This window comes from Armigeres subalbatus, chromosome 2 (genome assembly GCF_024139115.2).
Source record: "Armigeres subalbatus isolate Guangzhou_Male chromosome 2, GZ_Asu_2, whole genome shotgun sequence".
NCBI classification, from domain to species: domain Eukaryota; kingdom Metazoa; phylum Arthropoda; class Insecta; order Diptera; family Culicidae; genus Armigeres; species Armigeres subalbatus.
This window is the reverse complement of record NC_085140.1, coordinates 380,268,728-380,286,860: the sequence shown is the minus strand read 5'-3', so window position 1 is coordinate 380,286,860 and position 18,133 is coordinate 380,268,728. Positions and strand designations below refer to the sequence as shown.

Genomic DNA, 18,133 nt, shown 5'->3' with positions numbered 1-18,133 from the left:
TCTGACAGAGGAAGGAGGCTGATTAGGAAAGCTTCAATAGCGTACTGCATGATGACGAAGTTTGACAGTTCACAGAGTTTGTTTACTGTTTTGTTATTAATTAAGAGTATTGATGTTGTCTGTGGTTTTATGTGGTAAATATTTGAATCGAATTGATTTTGAATGAAAATTATGAAATTTTATTTCCAGCAAATCGGTTTTAACCCCAACACCCAATAAATAACCTCTGTGAACTGTCAAAAAAGTGCATTCAACATATTGCATTGATCTATTATTTTTTCGGCGGTACGTCGTTAAGGACAAGTCTCCCGGAATTCAGAACTAAATGCATTCTCGTTTTCAAGGGCACCCCATTCAGAAGGGAAACCACGCAGAACCGTCATTTTTATTACTCCACGCATGCTCCAGCAAATCTGGAATAATAAATATGACTGTTGTGCATGGCCTAAATTTTGATTGTGTATGTGATTAGCTCATAAAAAAGTCGAATTAAAAAAAAAACTTAGAGATTTTTGCCAAGCCTGAACCATTAAAAAAGTTTTCTAAATGCTGATGGCATTTGAAATAAAACAAACGTATTTTATTTTGTGCTCGACAGCAACATTTCAAACTTTGCCCTCGGACGATCATATGGAACTACTTTTTCAACATATGTAACAAAAGCACCCTTTTCAAGAGCTTTATTCTTAACAAACGGTTGTGCACATTGAATGTTTAAAATAAACTTGAATACAATTTGCAGTCCAGGGTGCAAGCAACCGATTCTCATCAGAATTTAATTATTTCCTGACATAAGAAAGCAGATTACTGCTGAACGAAATAACCATGATTTATGATGTAGCACACTGAGAGCAGTCCATCCAGCAAGCGCCCAGAGGGCATCTCCTAAATGTTCATTTCACCCGGTCTAACAAAAGGGAAACAAATTTCCCATCCCCATCAGCTGCGGGTGAAAGGACTGCTCCAGCAGCATCCAACTTCTTCCATACATGCATGATTCATGTATACATTTGAGCTAGGAAACCCCATCTTCCCGCCTGGGCCACCCATTTAATCCAACAGAATCCCACGCCCGACCTAGGAAGAAGCGCACCAAAAATTATCCTCACCTTTCTCGAACCCATCCCTGGCTCGTTCTTTTCTGTTTCGCCTCAAGGCTCAAGACAGTCGGTAGCATATCACAAAGAGCAAGCACTCTGCATCCAAATTTTCATTATACAGATATACATTTATCAAAAAAGGGAGATAAAAAGGACTCGGACAGGAATAATTTTTCATTTGCTTGATTCGCTTTTTGTACATTGGTTAGTTTTCTTTCTTATTTAGCCAGCCCTCGCCACGAGCACCCATCCCCCCCTCTTCCACCACTCTATATATTTATCTCAGGTCGGTCGTCTTCTTCTCGCTGGCGGTTGACTGCCAGCCGTTTCCGGTCGATTTCCGCTGGTTTTCGTTTCCGGTTATGTTTCCGTTGCTCGCTTCGAGCAATCCGATAAAATTTATTTACAGGATGATTACTCTTCTGTGTTTGATGTTTTTTTTTTCGTTTCAATTCGCTTGTTTGTTTGGAACATGTAATTATCTGGAGCGGCAATCACTTTTTTTGTCTATCTTAATTCGGCTCAGCTAATTGTACGTGTGCTAACTCAATAAATATTCACTGATTTGGGATGGGTCCTTTGAATGAAGTTAATCTTTCCTTACTTTGTTACTTTGATTACGTGTGTTAAGCGGAGGTCTTATACGTACCCTTAACATAAAGCTTAATGGAGGAAGGCGCCTTAAATCATTTTCATTTTAGCCAAAATATGCGACTATAAGTATGGTACAGTTGAAATTTTGTAAATTTCTAACAAAAAAGAAGAATAGAGCAGCAAAGGTAGACTAACAAAAAATAAATTTAAACATTGAAGAAAAACATACAAAAGAGTCAACAACTTTAATGAGTATTCCCCAAAATATTTTTGATTTGTGCAGTATTTGATCATATTAAGATTGATTTGTATATGTTCATGTCCTATGTCCAGCAAGTTTTCCAAACGGTACCAAATTTCTTATTTTTATTTGATGTACTTTCCAAAAAAATTCTTCCATATCATCTTTCCCTAGGTTTATAGAAATTAATAGTTTTGACGAAGCGTAAAAACAAAACCACAGTTTGTATTTTTGGCACTATCAGTTGAAGGAAAGTTCCAAAAAGGAATAGAAATTGCATGGTGGTGGAAATCGCACACTATTTTAAATAGATTAATTGTTCCTAACCAAACCTACGAATGCCAATTTCATGGTCTGAATATTTGAAACGCTTCTCTGCGCTTTATACTGACACAAATTTGTACAACATAATTGTTTCGAATTAATCTCCTTCAATCAAACGGATTTTACTGGTTCTGCTAGTCCACCAAATTACCGCCAATTATTCCTAACAGCACTTCATTTTTCAAGGACTTTGGCTTTCGAAACGGAAAATAACACCATAAACTCATCAAAACCAGCCACCGGAAAGAATCCCATCCAGCAAAACTTCAGTGATGCGAGCGATGTTCACTGTGCCGAATTATTTCCTACGCTGGCCGTTCCATTCTTTTACTATCCTATTTTTTATTCTACTGCACCATTCCTCACCGGTTTCCAGCCTGAAGACGAATGCGACGACGTCGACGAAGAGTGTGCGGTTGGTCAGTTGTGGTGGAACTTTATGTACAACCCGTCCCCTGCTGGCCCGGTCAGATCTGCGCCTTCCCCCACCGTGGATGTCATTCGGAACGCAGACGCAACTGCCGAGCACTGCCAGCGGCCACCACTATCCGAGACCCGTGCGAGCCTCCGCAGAGCCCGGTTGCAACTATAAATACATCTACTAGTAGTGCTCGAGTCGCCGAGTCAACCCGAGCCGGCCGGGTGCGCTGATTTATGGCCAGTTTTATCTGACAGCCGGCCACCGTTGTTGGCCGGTCAGCGTCACGGACATCAGCAGGAGCACCAGGCAACAGCATCCCGATAGGAGCCGATTGCTCTGCAGCGACTGGCCTTTTTGGATCGCTGCCGGATGTTCGCCTGGAAGAAGAAGGAAACCAGAACAAGAAGAAGAAGAAAAATCGTTATGACAATGAGATGATGGCTCGGTGAAAAAGAGCAACCTGGAAGTTGTTACGGAGTGTGCAATAGAATGGTCCCAAATGAATAAATCTGCCGCAATTTTAGGAAAGGTCATAAGTTTGAAAGATAGGCTCTCTAACTACTTTCTTTCTCTTTAATGGCTTCTCCATTTTGTCCGTATTTTTATAACAACATTCTAAACAAACCAATTGTCCCCCGATCATAAACAATCAAAATTTTGGTATTGCTTTGAAAAATAAGCAAAGAATCAGTTCAAAAACACTCGAACATGGGTTTTACAAAAAGCAATTAAATTCTTCATAATCCTGACGATGACAATATCATAGAATATAACTCGTTTTTACGGCGTTTAGTTTGAGCTACATTGGTTTAAAAAGAAAATCTCAATATACGAAGCTCTATAACAGCCTGCGAGTACTCCAGAGAAGTCGAAATCAAATTCAAATAGTAACCGAAATCATAAAACAAATTTCAAATCCAAAACAAATCAAATCCAAACCAAATCCAAATCCAATCCGAATCAAATCCAAATCCAATCCAAACCAATCCAAACCAATCCAAATCCAATCCAAACCAATCCAAATCCAATCCAAATCCAATCCAAACCAATCCAAACCAATCCAAACCAACCAAATCCAATCCAAACCAATCCAAACCAATCCAAACCAATCCAAACCAATCCAAACCAATCCAAACCAATCCAAACCAATCCAAACCAATCCAAACCAACCAAACCAACCAAATCCAATCCAAACCAACCAAACCAATCCAAACCAATCCAAACCAATCCAAACCAATCCAAACCAATCCAAACCAATCCAAACCAATCCAAACCAACCAAACCAATCCAAACCAATCCAAACCAATCCAAACCAATCCAAACCAATCCAAACCAATCCAAACCAATCCAAACCAATCCAAACCAACCAAACCAATCCAAACCAATCCAAACCAATCCAAACCAATCCAAACCAATCCAAACCAACCAAACCAATCCAAACCAATCCAAACCAATCAAACCAATCCAAACCAATCCAAACCAATCCAAACCAACCAAACCAATCCAAACCAATCCAAACCAATCCAAACCAACCCAAACCAATCCAAACCAACCAAACCAATCCAAACCAACCAATCCAAACCAATCCAAACCAACCAAACCAATCCAAACCAATCCAAACCAATCCAAACCAATCCAAACCAATCCAAACCAACCAAACCAATCCAAACCAACCAAACCAATCCAAACCAATCCAAACCAATCCAAACCAACCAAACCAATCCAAACCAATCCAAACCAACCAAACCAATCCAAACCAATCCAAACCAACCAAACCAATCCAAACCAATCCAAACCAATCCAAACCAACCAAACCAATCCAAACCAATCCAAACCAATCCAAACCAATCCAAACCAATCCAAACCAATCCAAACCAACCAAACCAATCCAAACCAACCAAACCAATCCAAACCAATCCAAACCAATCCAAACCAATCCAAACCAATCCAAACCAACCAAACCAATCCAAACCAATCCAAACCAATCCAAACCAATCCAAACCAATCCAAACCAACCAAACCAATCCAAACCAATCCAAACCAATCCAAACCAACCAAACCAATCCAAACCAACCAAACCAATCCAAACCAATCCAAACCAATCCAAACCAATCCAAACCAACCAAACCAATCCAAACCAATCCAAACCAACCAAACCAACCAAACCAATCCAAACCAATCCAAACCAATCCAAACCAATCCAAACCAATCCAAACCAATCCAAACCAATCCAAACCAATCCAAACCAATCCAAACCAATCCAAACCAATCCAAACTAATCCAATCCAACCAATCCAATCCAAATCTAATCCAAACCACATCCAAACCAAACCAATCCAAACCAATCCAAACCAATCCAAACCATTCCAAACCAAACCAATCCAAATCGAACCCAAACCGAATCCAAACCAATCCAAACCAATCCAAACCAAACCAATCCAAACGCAAACCAAACCAATCCAAACCAATCCAAACCAATCCAAACCAATCCAAACCAATCCAAACCAATCCAAACACAATCCAAACACAACCAAACCAATCCAAACCAATCCAAACCAATCCAAATTAAACCAAACCAATCCAAACCAATCCAAACCAACCAAACCAATCCAAACCAAACCAAACCAAATCCAAACCAAACCAAATCAAACCAAACCAAATCCAAATCAAACCAAATCAACCAAATCAACCAAATCAAATCCAAACCAAATCCAAACCAATCCAAACCAATCCAAACCAACCAAACCAATCCAAACCAAACCAATCCAAACCAATCCAAACCAATCCAAACCAATCCAAACCAACCAAACCAATCCAAACCAATCCAAACCAACCAAACCAATCCAAACCAATCCAACCAACCAATCCAAACCAACCAATCCAAACCAATCCAAACCAATCCAAACCAATCCAAACCAATCCAAACCAATCCAAACCAATCCAAACCAACCAAACCAATCCAAACCAATCCAAACCAATCCCAAACCAATCCAAACCAATCCAAACCAACCAAACCAATCCAAACCAACCAAACCAATCCAAACCAATCCAAACCAACCAAACCAATCCAAACCAACCAAACCAATCCAAACCAACCAAACCAACCAAACCAATCCAAACCAACCAAACCAATCCAAACCAATCCAAACCAATCCAAACCAATCCAAACCAATCCAAACCAACCAAACCAATCCAAACCAACCAAACCAATCCAAACCAATCCAAACCAATCCAAACCAATCCAAACCAACCAAACCAATCCAAACCAATCCAAACCAACCAAACCAATCCAAACCAATCCAAACCAACCAAACCAATCCAAACCAATCCAAACCAATCCAAACCAATCCAAACCAATCCAAACCAATCCAAACCAATCCAAACCAACCAAACCAATCCAAACCAATCCAAACCAATCCAAACCAATCCAAACCAATCCAAACCAACCAAACCAACCAAACCAATCCAAACCAATCCAAACCAATCCAAACCAATCCAAACCAATCCAAACCAATCCAGATCCAACCAAACCAATCCAAACCAACCAAACCAATCCAAACCAATCCAAACCAATCCAAACCAATCCAAACCAATCCAAACCAACCAAACCAATCCAAACCAATCCAAACCAATCCAAACCAATCCAAACCAATCCAAACCAATCCAAACCAATCCAAACCAATCCAAACCAACCAAACCAATCCAAACCAACCAAACCAATCCAAACCAACCAAACCAACCAAACCAATCCAAACCAATCCAAACCAATCCAAACCAACCAAACCAATCCAAACCAATCCAAACCAATCCAAACCAATCCAAACCAACCAAACCAATCCAAACCAATCCAAACCAATCCAAACCAATCCAAACCAATCCAAACCAATCCCAAACCAATCCAAACCAATCCAAACCAATCCAAACCAATCCAAACCAATCCAAACCAATCCAAACCAATCCAAACCAACCAAACCAATCCAAACCAATCCAAACCAATCCAAACCAATCCAAACCAATCCAAACCAACCAAACCAATCCAAACCAACCAAACCAATCCAAACCAATCCAAACCAATCCAAACCAATCCAAACCAATCCAAACCAATCCAAACCAATCCAAACCAACCAATCCAAACCAATCCAAACCAATCCAAACCAATCCAAACCAATCCAAACCAATCCAAACCAATCCAAACCAATCCAAACCAATCCAAACCAACCAAACCAATCCAAACCAATCCAAACCAATCCAAACCAACCAAACCAATCCAAACCAATCCAAACCAACCAATCCAAACCAACCAAACCAATCCAAACCAATCCAAACCAATCCAAACCAACCAAACCAATCCAAACCAATCCAAACCAATCGAACCAATCGAAACCAACCAAATCCAATCCAAACCAATCCAAACCAACCAAACCAATCCAAACCATCCAAACCAATCCAAACCAATCCAAACCAATCCAAACCAACCAAACCAATCCAAACCAACCAAACCAATCCAAACCAATCCAAACCAATCCAAACCAATCCAAACCAATCCAAACCAATCCAAACCAATCCAAACACAACCAAACCAACCAAACCAATCCAAACCAACCAAATCCAATCCAAACCAATCCAAACCAATCCAAACCAACCAAACCAACCAAACCAACCAAACCAATCCAAACCAATCCAAACCAATCCAAACCAATCCAAACCAATCCAAACCAATCCAAACCAATCCAAACCAATCCAAACCAACCAAACCAATCCAAACCAATCCAAACCAATCCAAACCAATCCAAACCAATCCAAACCAACCAAACCAATCCAAACCAATCCAAACCAATCCAAACCAATCCAAACCAATCCAAACCAATCCAAACCAATCCAAACCAATCCAAACCAATCCAAACCATTCCAAACCAACCAAACCAATCCAAACCAACCAAACCAATCCAAACTAATCCAATCCAAACTAATCCAAACCAACATCCAAACCAAACCAATCCAAACCAATCCAAACCAATCCAAACCATCCAAACCAAACCAATCCAAATCGAACCCAAACCGAATCCAAACCAATCCAAACCAATCCAAACCAAACCAATCCAAACGCAATCCAAACCAATCCAAACCAATCCAAACCAATCCAAACCAATCCAAATCCAATCTAAACCAATCCAAACACAATCCAAACACAATCCAAACCAATCCAAACCAATCCAAACCAATCCAAATTAAACCAAACCAATCCAAACCAATCCAAACCAATCCAAACCAATCCAAATCCAAACCAAACCAAACCAAATCAAACCAAATCAAATCCAAACCAAACCAAATCCAAACCAAATCCAAACCAAACCAACCAAACCAACCAAACCAATCCAAACCAATCCAAACCAATCCAAACCAACCAATCCAAACCAACCAAACCAATCCAAACCAATCCAAACCAATCCAAACCAATCCAAACCAACCAAACCAATCCAAACCAATCCAAACCAATCCAAACCAATCCAAACCAATCCAAACCAATCCAAACCAACCAAACCAATCCAAACCAACCAAACCAATCCAAACCAATCCAAACCAATCCAAACCAATCCAAACCAATCCAAACCAATCCAAACCAACCAAACCAATCCAAACCAATCCAAACCAATCCAAACCAATCCAAACCAACCAAACCAACCAAACCAATCCAAACCAATCCAAACCAATCCAAACCAATCCAAACCAATCCAAACCAACCAAACCAATCCAAACCAATCCAAACCAACCAAACCAATCCAAACCAACCAAACCAATCCAAACCAACCAAACCAATCCAACCAATCCAAACCAATCCAAACCAATCCAAACCAATCCAAACCAATCCAAACCAATCCAACCAATCCAAACCAATCCAAACCAATCCAAACCCAATCCAACACCAATCCAAATCCAATCCAAATCCAATCCAAATCCAATCCAAATCCAATCCAAATCCAATCCAAATCCAATCCAAATCCAATCCAAATCCAATCCAAATGCAATTCAAATCCAAATCCAATCCAATCTGAATCCGGGATATAAAGAAAGAAAAAAGAAGGAAATATGGAGGAAAAAAGGAAAAGTAAAGAAAGAAGAAGGGAAAACAACGAAAAAGTGGTGAGAAGGACGGAGGAAAGAAATAGAAGGAAAGAGAGAGAAGGCAGAAGAAGGAAAGATGAAGAAATAATGAAAAAATATAAGTGAGAAGAATGAAGAAGAGACATGAAGAAAAAGGAAGAAATAAAGGGAATGAGTGAATGAAGAAAACATGAAGAAGGAAGGAAAAAGTAGACTTTCGAAAAACGAAAGATTAAGGATTTGTTTCTCACTTTTCAATACTCATTCCTCATTTTTCGCTTATCTTATATCACACCCACTTCTAACTTCAGTTCTCAATTATTACTTCGCATTTCTCATTTCTCGCTTCTGGGTCCTCACTTCTCAGTTCCCAGTTCTCTATTCTCAGTTTCAAGATCTCAGTTCTTATTTCTCACTTAACAGTTATTAGTTCCCAGTTCTCAGTCACTTTCCAGTTCCCAATTCTCAGTGATTAGTTTTCAGTCTCTTTTATTTGTTCTTAGTTCCCAGTTCTCAATTCTCAGCTCTCGGTTCTCGGATTTCAGTTCTCAGTTCCCAGTTCTAAGTTCTCATTTTTTTCTCAGCTACCAGTTCTCAGTTCTTATTTCGAAGTTCGCAATTCTCAGTTCACTCGATTTTTTTTTTTAAACGGGGGATGCGTTCCATGTAAAAAAAAAGTTTTCAGTTCAAAATTTGCAAATCCGTGTAAAAAAAGTTTTATGATTTCTCGACAAATCATGGAAAATGGAGCAACTTTGCAAACATGTTGTATGGGTTTTTTTTTATACACGGCCGTGTAAAAAAAATCCGTGTAAAAACCGAATCGGGTGTAATAAATTTTAAATTCTCAGTTCCCAGTTCGCAATTCTCAGTTATTAGTTCTAAGTTGCTAGTTCCAAAACCTCGGCTCTCAATACTCAGCTTCTAGTTCTAAGTTTTTCCGGTTCCCAATTCCCAGTTCTCAGTTTAAAATTGTTATTTCTCAGTTATTAGTTTTTATTTTTTTGTTAATTTTAATTTAATTAAACCCTTTGTTATAAGTTGCCAGATCTCAGATCTAAGGTTTTTGGTTTTCATTTCTCAAATTTCACTTCACATTTCTCACTTCTTAGTTCTCAGTTCCTACTTCACAATTTTCAGTTCTCGGTTCTTTGTTCTCATTTCACTGCTTTCAGTTCTTAGTTCTCAGTCTCATTTCCCATTTCTCACTTCTCACTTTTCACATCTCTCTCTCTTCATTGGCATTACATCCCCCACTGGGACATTGCCGCCTCGCAGCTTAATTAAGCACTTCCACAGTTATTAACTGCGAGGTTTCTAAGCCAAGTTACCATTTCAGCATTTGTATATCACGAGGCTAACACGATGATACTTTTATGCTCAGAGAAGTCTAGACAATTTCCAATCCAAAAATTGCCTAGACCGGCACCGGGAATCGAACCCAGCCACCTTCAGCATGGTCTTGCTTTGTAGCCGCGCATCTTACCGCACGGCTAAGGAGGGCCCAATCTCACTTCTCATTTTTATTTTTCACTTTTCATTTTTCGCTTTTCACTTTCCATTGCCCGCTCCCCACTTTTTATTTCTAACTCTTCACTACTCGTAATCTGAGGTGATTTTTTTAACCATTCGGCCGAACTATTATTTATTTATTTTCAGGCTAAGGCCGGAGTGGCCTGTGCAATGTTTAGAAGTCTTCTCCATTCAGCTCGGTTCATGGCTGCACGTCGCCAAACACGCAGTCAGCAAATCGTCATCCACTTGATATTTACGATCGGAAAATCACCTACGATGATTTTGTTTCATCAGTTTGTTAGCTCAGCTAGCAGCAGGAATGGACAAATGGGGAGTTGAATAGATAGCTGTATTTAATTCTCCCGCAGGTATTGAATGTGGGACGAGTCTTTATTTGAACCATATTTCATCCGACGTCAGATTATCAGGACATTGGTCATGCCTTGTGGGCGTGCGAAGAGCATCGTGTCCCCAGATCTGCACTTACCGAATATCTCCGATAAAAGCAACCAAAGCCTGTTAGAGATGTGTTGGCCGGCCTTGATCTCGAATGCATGTGTCTTGTACACAAATTCTTGAAAGTTTTTAATGTAAGAAAATCATATTCTGCCATGTCTGTCGTTAATCGTTTCCGTTGTTGCCTCTCGAAAATTTCAACTTTGTGAACATCGGCATCGTAAAACTACTCAATCATCCTAAACTCCGTTTATTTCCTACTGTATTATTGTATTCCCCAACCTCGACCAAACCTTTTGGTTTTCCAAAACCAACATTAATGTATTAAAATCATGAATAATTTTACTGAGAAACATGATTTCGTCTCTGTAACGCTTAACGGCAACGAATTTTCTATTTTTTTTCGTTTATATAAAAGAAAAAAGCATGGTTTTTGTTGGAACATTTCGAGGAAACATTTGGTGAAAATTTCTCAAAACTCGGTTCCCAAAATGTTTTCCACTTTTCTGTTAAAGAGCTAATTGAGGATAGCGTATACGTCACTTTTCCAGATTACGGCAGGATAGAGCATCATGAATTGTTCCCAATTGAAGTTCTAATGACACACCCTATCGAGCAAGCTGAGCGGTTTACCAAAAGAAAGGAACCGGGATGAGCTACGGAGCACCGTCTGCTGTGATGTGACTTGGCTTGAGCTTGTTCCCGGGCCGGAAGTTGTAATGAGTGGAAAGTTTTCTATCGTTCATCCTTGCTCGTTTCGTACTTTTTCACTGTACTACTTTGGTACATTTATTTGACAGATGTTCATGGTCTGCCAACCGGGAGCCATTTGTTCCGATAGCTGTGGTTGGGAATATATTTTAATTGTGGGAAACAAAACTTATAGCTCTGGTCTGTTTTCGAACCAGCAGGATAGTGTACGGAGCGAGCGGACCGAAATTTCCGGCAGGCTATTCCGCTCTGGAACATCCCTATAAAACGGCAATTTTTCTCCATGGGTGGAAATTGCAATACATAAAAAGTTTTACAAGAAAATAGCAGACTGGACTGAGATGAGATTTTGAATTACAAACGCTTCAAATGAATTGTTCCTCCGATAATAACTACACCATGCTGGATCTGGAGATCGTAGTGTGCCATGCTTGATACCGTTCGAACGTTCGTTCGACGGTATTGCAATGCGTTGAACCCAAGGTTGAATCTCAGAAGTTTCGGCTATATCTAAGAAATAAAGTTGAGCAACTTGCATCAACAACCAGGGCATATTAAGCAAAGTTCTATCTTGGATATCTGCCTAATTTTTATTTTAATAGCAGAAGATTACATTATTTCTAATGATTCATCTTCAAGGTCTGGCTGAGTAGGCATACGCCAGTCAAGACTAGAAAGGATCATGGCTCAATACTGGAAACTACCCTCAAACTAGTTTTGTTCTACTGTTGGTTTTACAGACCGGACGGCAATCCACCAAACAAGTTAAATCATAACTTTCTTTTTAACATAACAAAACTGCATATGATTCCGCTGTTTAAACGTATATAAGTTTTCCAAAAACTGCCATTTAATAAAAATCTCACCTTTCAATATCTGTATCTGTCTATTGCTGATTTGATACTCCAAGTGTATCAAATCAAAACTCAAGTTAACTCAAATAATTTGATTTGGACAGACTAATCACGGTATCAGCATCAGCTAGAATAAATATACCGAAGTTTATAAAGCTACCAAAAGTTCTATTGTTGTCTCTTCCATTCCAAGGCCAGATTCCGTGGCCAAAAGGACCAATTTGATTTTGCGGCTACATTTCCCCGAAACCCATTTGTTGTGGATTCAATCCGAACCAACCAAGCAACAGCACAGCTTATTTCGCCAATTAATTTCCAGCCATCACGTTTTGGAAATAAATACAAACGGCCGTTCAGTTTTATTAGCTCGTAAAAATGAAACGAAGCCACCTCGGAAAAACTTTCCACACCACGTTATTGCCCGGCCCCCTATTCCCCATCACAAATAAGCAATCAACTTCACAAACTGACTTTCACCGTTCCGGACGGACGTGGCGTGCGGCACTCGAACCGTATTCCAACCAGACACCACACACCGTCTATCTGCAGATATCGGCTTCGGAAGCGCCCCATAAATCAAGTTCGATAATCAGCTCCACAGTCAGTGTGCTCGGCCTGCCCGGTTCCCGGAAAAAACAGAAAGACAAAACCAGGGATGTCCATTGAGGGGGCCTGCATCGAAGTGGTTTCGCTGGTGCCGTTGCCGAAAATTGCTTTCCGTTAGTCAGCCGAAGAAGACAGACCGTTTGACTGGGTGAGCTGGGAATTTGCTGCCTGATTGTAACGGGATTAGGTGTTGAGTTTTTTCAAAATTAACTATCCATTAAAGGCGTACATCCCTATGCCAGAAAACAGCCCAAATGTTTACCCGAATCAGTTACGGTAGTTGCGAAGGGTATACGATAAGGAAAAGTGTGACTTAAGGAAAAAGTGTCTTAGCTTGTGTTCTGGACTTTAGGACAAAGTGTTGTTGTTTTACGGGATGGGTCCCCGATAATCGGAAAATTGTTAAAACTTAAATTCTTTACATTGTATGTGTAGTGGAATGTTTTCAGTTCTAATGCAAATTGGATAAACGAAGACGATATCAGTCTAAAAACTATACAACAAAACAAGTTTTAATGCTGTTGAAAGGATTGTTTGACTGGTTTCATTATTCTTTCCATTAAATTCACAATAAGAAAATGTGTATTTAATTAGAAGATAACTAGAATGTTTTAGAGTATGGATAACATAAATATTGAAATGCATTTTTATTCAACATCTCAAAGCTCGCTGTATCGGTGTTTGATCCATCAAAACTGAACAGTTCCCGAAACACCACACATCCTTAGCTCACTCCGTTCCAACGTAGTCCTTCTGCAAGGAGGAATACTCACCGTTGAGCACGTGCACGTTCACCGTGATCGGATTGGCCGTCGACGGCGAGCACGTATATTTGCCCGAGTCAGAGGTTTTCGCCCGCTGTATCAGCAGATACGAGGTCGTGATGTCACCCTTCTCCGTTATCACGGAGACGCCGCCACGTGGTGAATCGTAGTTGATTTCCTGCAGATGAGAACGAGAGATAAGGGAAAAGATGCGATATAGAATGAACTGAATTTTTACGAACGAAGAAACATGTTGCGAAATGGCTGGATGAGGATGGGACCAGCAGTGTAAAGCTTTCTTCTGCTAGTTTATTGCTTCTGAGCTACATTCGGATTGAAAGCATCATGGAAAAAACAAATTTATCCAAAGAATTTCCGTTTAACTGAACTTGCGGCGAGGAAATCGGTACAAGTACCAAAAACATGATTTTTTTTCATACACAGCTGTTAAACAAGTGCTACAAATTTATTGATTTTTGCGCGCATCCCGAGCAGGAGAAATTACCTCAATAATACATCATTCTGTTATTGATACCATACTCTGTTATGAACCAGCCTTGCATAAGAGGTAAAATACCAACAAAAGTATTCTGTATATTAATTTTTTGTATTATTTTTTGGTATTTTGCCTCTTATGCAAGGCTAGTTCATAACAGAAGAGTATGGTATTGAGGTAGTCGCTCCTGCTCGGGATGCATACGTTACCATACATACGTCACCTCACGTACATTTAACCACTGGCGGCACCAGAGTTCTGATAATGGTGAAGAACGACAAAATTTCAGAAATTTCCTTAGGAGTTTCCGAACGATTTCTTAACGAAATTTCCAAAGGAACTTCTGAAAGCATTTCCGACATTCTTGAATTTCTTTGGACATTCCACCAAGAATCCTTTCGGAATTTCTTCTGAGATCTGTCACGAAAATCCTCAGAAAATTGCTTCGGAGATAAATCCAGAAATTCCTTTGGAAACATCTCTCTTGAAAATTTAAAGAAGGAATTTTTTCCAAAGTTCCTTTACGCATTCTTATAGAAATTTATTCAGAGATTCGTTCAGAATTTCTTTGGAAATTATTTTAGGAACTCCTTTTAAATTCCTTTGAAAATTCTTCGGCTGTTTTTTAAGATCTATGGGAAGCTGTCTCGCAGTAGAGTGCTGTTTTCGAACAAAAATGTCTTTTACTCGAAATTGAGAAGGAATTCCGCTTATTCCAGCTGACAATCTCTTTGAAATTGATCAAGGAACGTTGCTAGAAAATTTCGTTGTCCTACTATTCCATTAAGCTCCAAGTACTGAACTATTGTACAACTAAAATCTTTGCTTCTCAGTACCTCTTTCCAATGAATTGAGGCATAAAGGAACTGAATTTCGCCAAACCCAAATGACAAAAGTTTTGCAATTTTTCAATGATCATTTTGGTGTAAAAAAGTATATGTGACCTCATAATTTTTTTATAGGAAGTCTTTTAACTTTATCCAAATTTTCAAATTCCAAAAAATATTACCATTTCGGGAGAGCAGCCAACAGCATATTTTCTCGTGGCGCACGGCATGAACGCTCTGATGAGAGCGATTAATTGTGTATCTAGCGTGACACTAGAAAATAGCGTATTCACATTTGCAAACACGAAGTTAAATTCTTGCAGATATTCCTCCAGGAATTCATTCGAATATTCCTCCAGATATTCCTTCGGATATTCCTCCAGGAACTCATCCGGATATTCCACCGATGTTAAAGTATGGACGCGTAAATTTTTGTTCTGTCAAAATTTTATCAGATGTTTACAGTTAGTTGAAAGTGAAAAAGTTATTCATTTTAAAAGTGCACAATTGAAATAGCATCTTAGGGAAATTGAACGTGATACAAGTGCATCGTGTTTATTAGCCGGAAACTGATCCGGTTCTAGCCGCCGCAAATATTTGCTGCTTTTACTGCTATACCGTGGGGCATCGAAATCCGTACACTTAAGCACCTTAGTATATGAAAAAGTCATTAGAAAATAGGAATCGAATGTATATAAAACGTTTGTCATTGACAAAGGAGCATGAAGACTTCTACTTTTGAAGTGTTTCACATTTACTCATTAAAAACTACGAAAAACATGATAAAATAATGAATAAAATCTACTACTCCTGACTCGAAATCCACCTTGATACCTTGAGAAGCGATCCCTTCGATTTGTATTCCGGTTATCTTACGTAATGATTCGCAATTAGCAATTAAAACACAGTTACTTTTTGTGCAATTATGCTCTACCCGAAATCAAAATGGCGGCAAAAACTCCGCGATTGGTGGGTGGCGATTTGTTTTTGATTTTTGTTGTTTTAATTTCAAAGCCTTCTTTCCATTTCTATGCCCTAAAAGCTTACTGCCAAGTATCTGAACAGAATAAGATTAATTATTTCTACATTAGTTACCATTAACCCTCTTTAATTTATTGATATCTCATGAGGTGGATGGATTTCGGTGCTGTACGGATTTCGATCCCGCACGGTATAAGGCTTTGACCAAAGCCTGTGAATGGTGTTCCTGCTGAGGCCAATGTGCCGCGTTACACATATGCAGAGCGAAACTTTTAAGCGGATCGCATTACGGATTTATGAAATTCGGTGATTAATCTATATTTGGTGAGATTGTTTCAATATGTTTTTACAATAACAAAACTAAATACGCGCTGGATTAGAGAATCCAGAAGTTTGATTATAAGTGTATTATTCAATTGACAATCGTAGCATAAACAGGCGCGCTTATTGTAAGCAAAAATGACTTCGAACTGGTCTTGAAATACCAGGCAGTCTGAAACGGGTCACTGGAGCCTTCTAGCTCCTGGATTGAATCTGACTGTAGAATTATGTAATACAGACAGCTTTCTTCCATAACATCACTGCCAGGCAGTGGGGGTTAGTTTGGACACACACAGGTACTCATCCGGATATTCCACCAGGTAGTACACTGGATATTCCTTCAGGAATTCGTCCGGATATTTCTCCAGGAGTGCCTCCGGATATTGCTCCAGATATTCCTTTGGATAAGCCTCCAAAATTTGCCCGGATACTCCTCCAGGAATTTGTCCGGATATTCCTCTGAATATTCCTTCAAATATTCCTTCGGATATTCCTCCAGGAATTCGTACGGATGTTCGTCCAAGAACTCCTTCGGATATTTTTCCAGAAGTTCCTCTGGCTATTCCTTTAGGATTTTTTCCGGATATGCCTCCAGAATTTTTTCCGACTATTCTTTCTGTATTTCTTCCGGAAATTCCTAGAAAAAATTCCTTCAAATATTCCTCCAGATATTCCTTCGGATATGTGACAAGTGACAAGTGAAGACATTCCACTAAAAAGCTCAAAATAATTTTCTTATAAGGATACGATAGTTTAAGATACTTTTCGTTTTCTGTTAGATACTTCTAACAAACCACTGAAAAAGTTTTATAAAAATAAAATATGTTAATATGAAATTTTTCGAAATACCGCATAAGCTTATCTGAAGGAATATCTGAAGAAATATTTGTCCGGACAAAATAAATGTCCGAAGGAATATTCTGAGGAATTGCTGGAGGAGTATTCGGTGGAACTTGTGGAGGAATATCCGAAAGAATTTTTGAAAGAATATACGATAGAATATTTGAAAAAGTATTCGGCCGAATATTTGGAGGAATTCTGGAATAACTACTTCTGGACGAATTCTTGGATGAATGTCTGGAAATTTCTTTGAGGAATATCGAAAGAAATGTCTGGAAGAATATCCGGAGGAATTCCTGGAGAAATATCCGGAGGAATTCCTGGAGGAATATCCGAAGGAATTTTTGGACGAATATTCGGACGACTTTCTGGAGGAATATCTGGAGGGATATTCGGAAGATTTTCTTCAAGGAATTTCCGGAAGAAATCCAGAAAGAATAGCCGAAAAAATTCTGGATAAATATCCAGAAGAAATCCTGAAGGAATAGCCGGAGGAACTTTTGGAGAAATATCCGAAGAACTTTTTGGACGAACATCCGCCCGAATCCCTGGAGGAATATCCGAAAGAATATTTGGAGGAATATTTAGAGGAATATCGACAAATTCCTGGAGGAATATCCGGGCAAATTTTGGAGGCTTATCCAAAGGAATATCTGGAGCAATATCCGGAGGCACTCCTGGAGAAATATCCGGACGAATTCCTGAAGAAATATCCAGTGTACTACCTGGTGGAATATCCGGATGAATACCTGTGTGTGTCCAAACTAACCCACACTGCCTGGCAGTGATGTTATGGAAGAAAGCTGTCTGTATTACATAATTCTACAGTCAGATTCAATCCAGGAGTTAGAAAGCTCCAGTGACCCGTTTCAGACTGCCTGGTATTTCAAGACCAGTTCGAAGTCATTTTTGCTTACAATAAGCGCGCCTGTTTATGCTACGATTGTCAATTGAATAATACACTTATAATCAAACTTCTG

The 18,133-nt window shown here is 39.3% G+C and overlaps 1 protein-coding gene across 1 annotated transcript in view; it reads right to left on the bottom strand.

Annotated features, from left to right (window-relative positions):
• Positions 1–2,144: 2,144 nt before the first annotated feature.
• Positions 2,145–18,133, bottom strand: part of LOC134213139 (T-lymphocyte activation antigen CD86) — a 291,904-nt gene continuing 275,915 nt past the window's right edge. Inside the window, exons 7-8 of the mRNA XM_062691780.1 lie at positions 13,698–13,866; positions 2,145–3,057 (exon numbers count right to left, since the gene is read on the bottom strand). Coding sequence (XP_062547764.1) covers positions 2,924–3,057; positions 13,698–13,866 — 303 coding nt within the window. The 3' untranslated portion in view covers positions 2,145–2,923. The remainder of the gene's footprint in view (positions 3,058–13,697; positions 13,867–18,133) is intronic.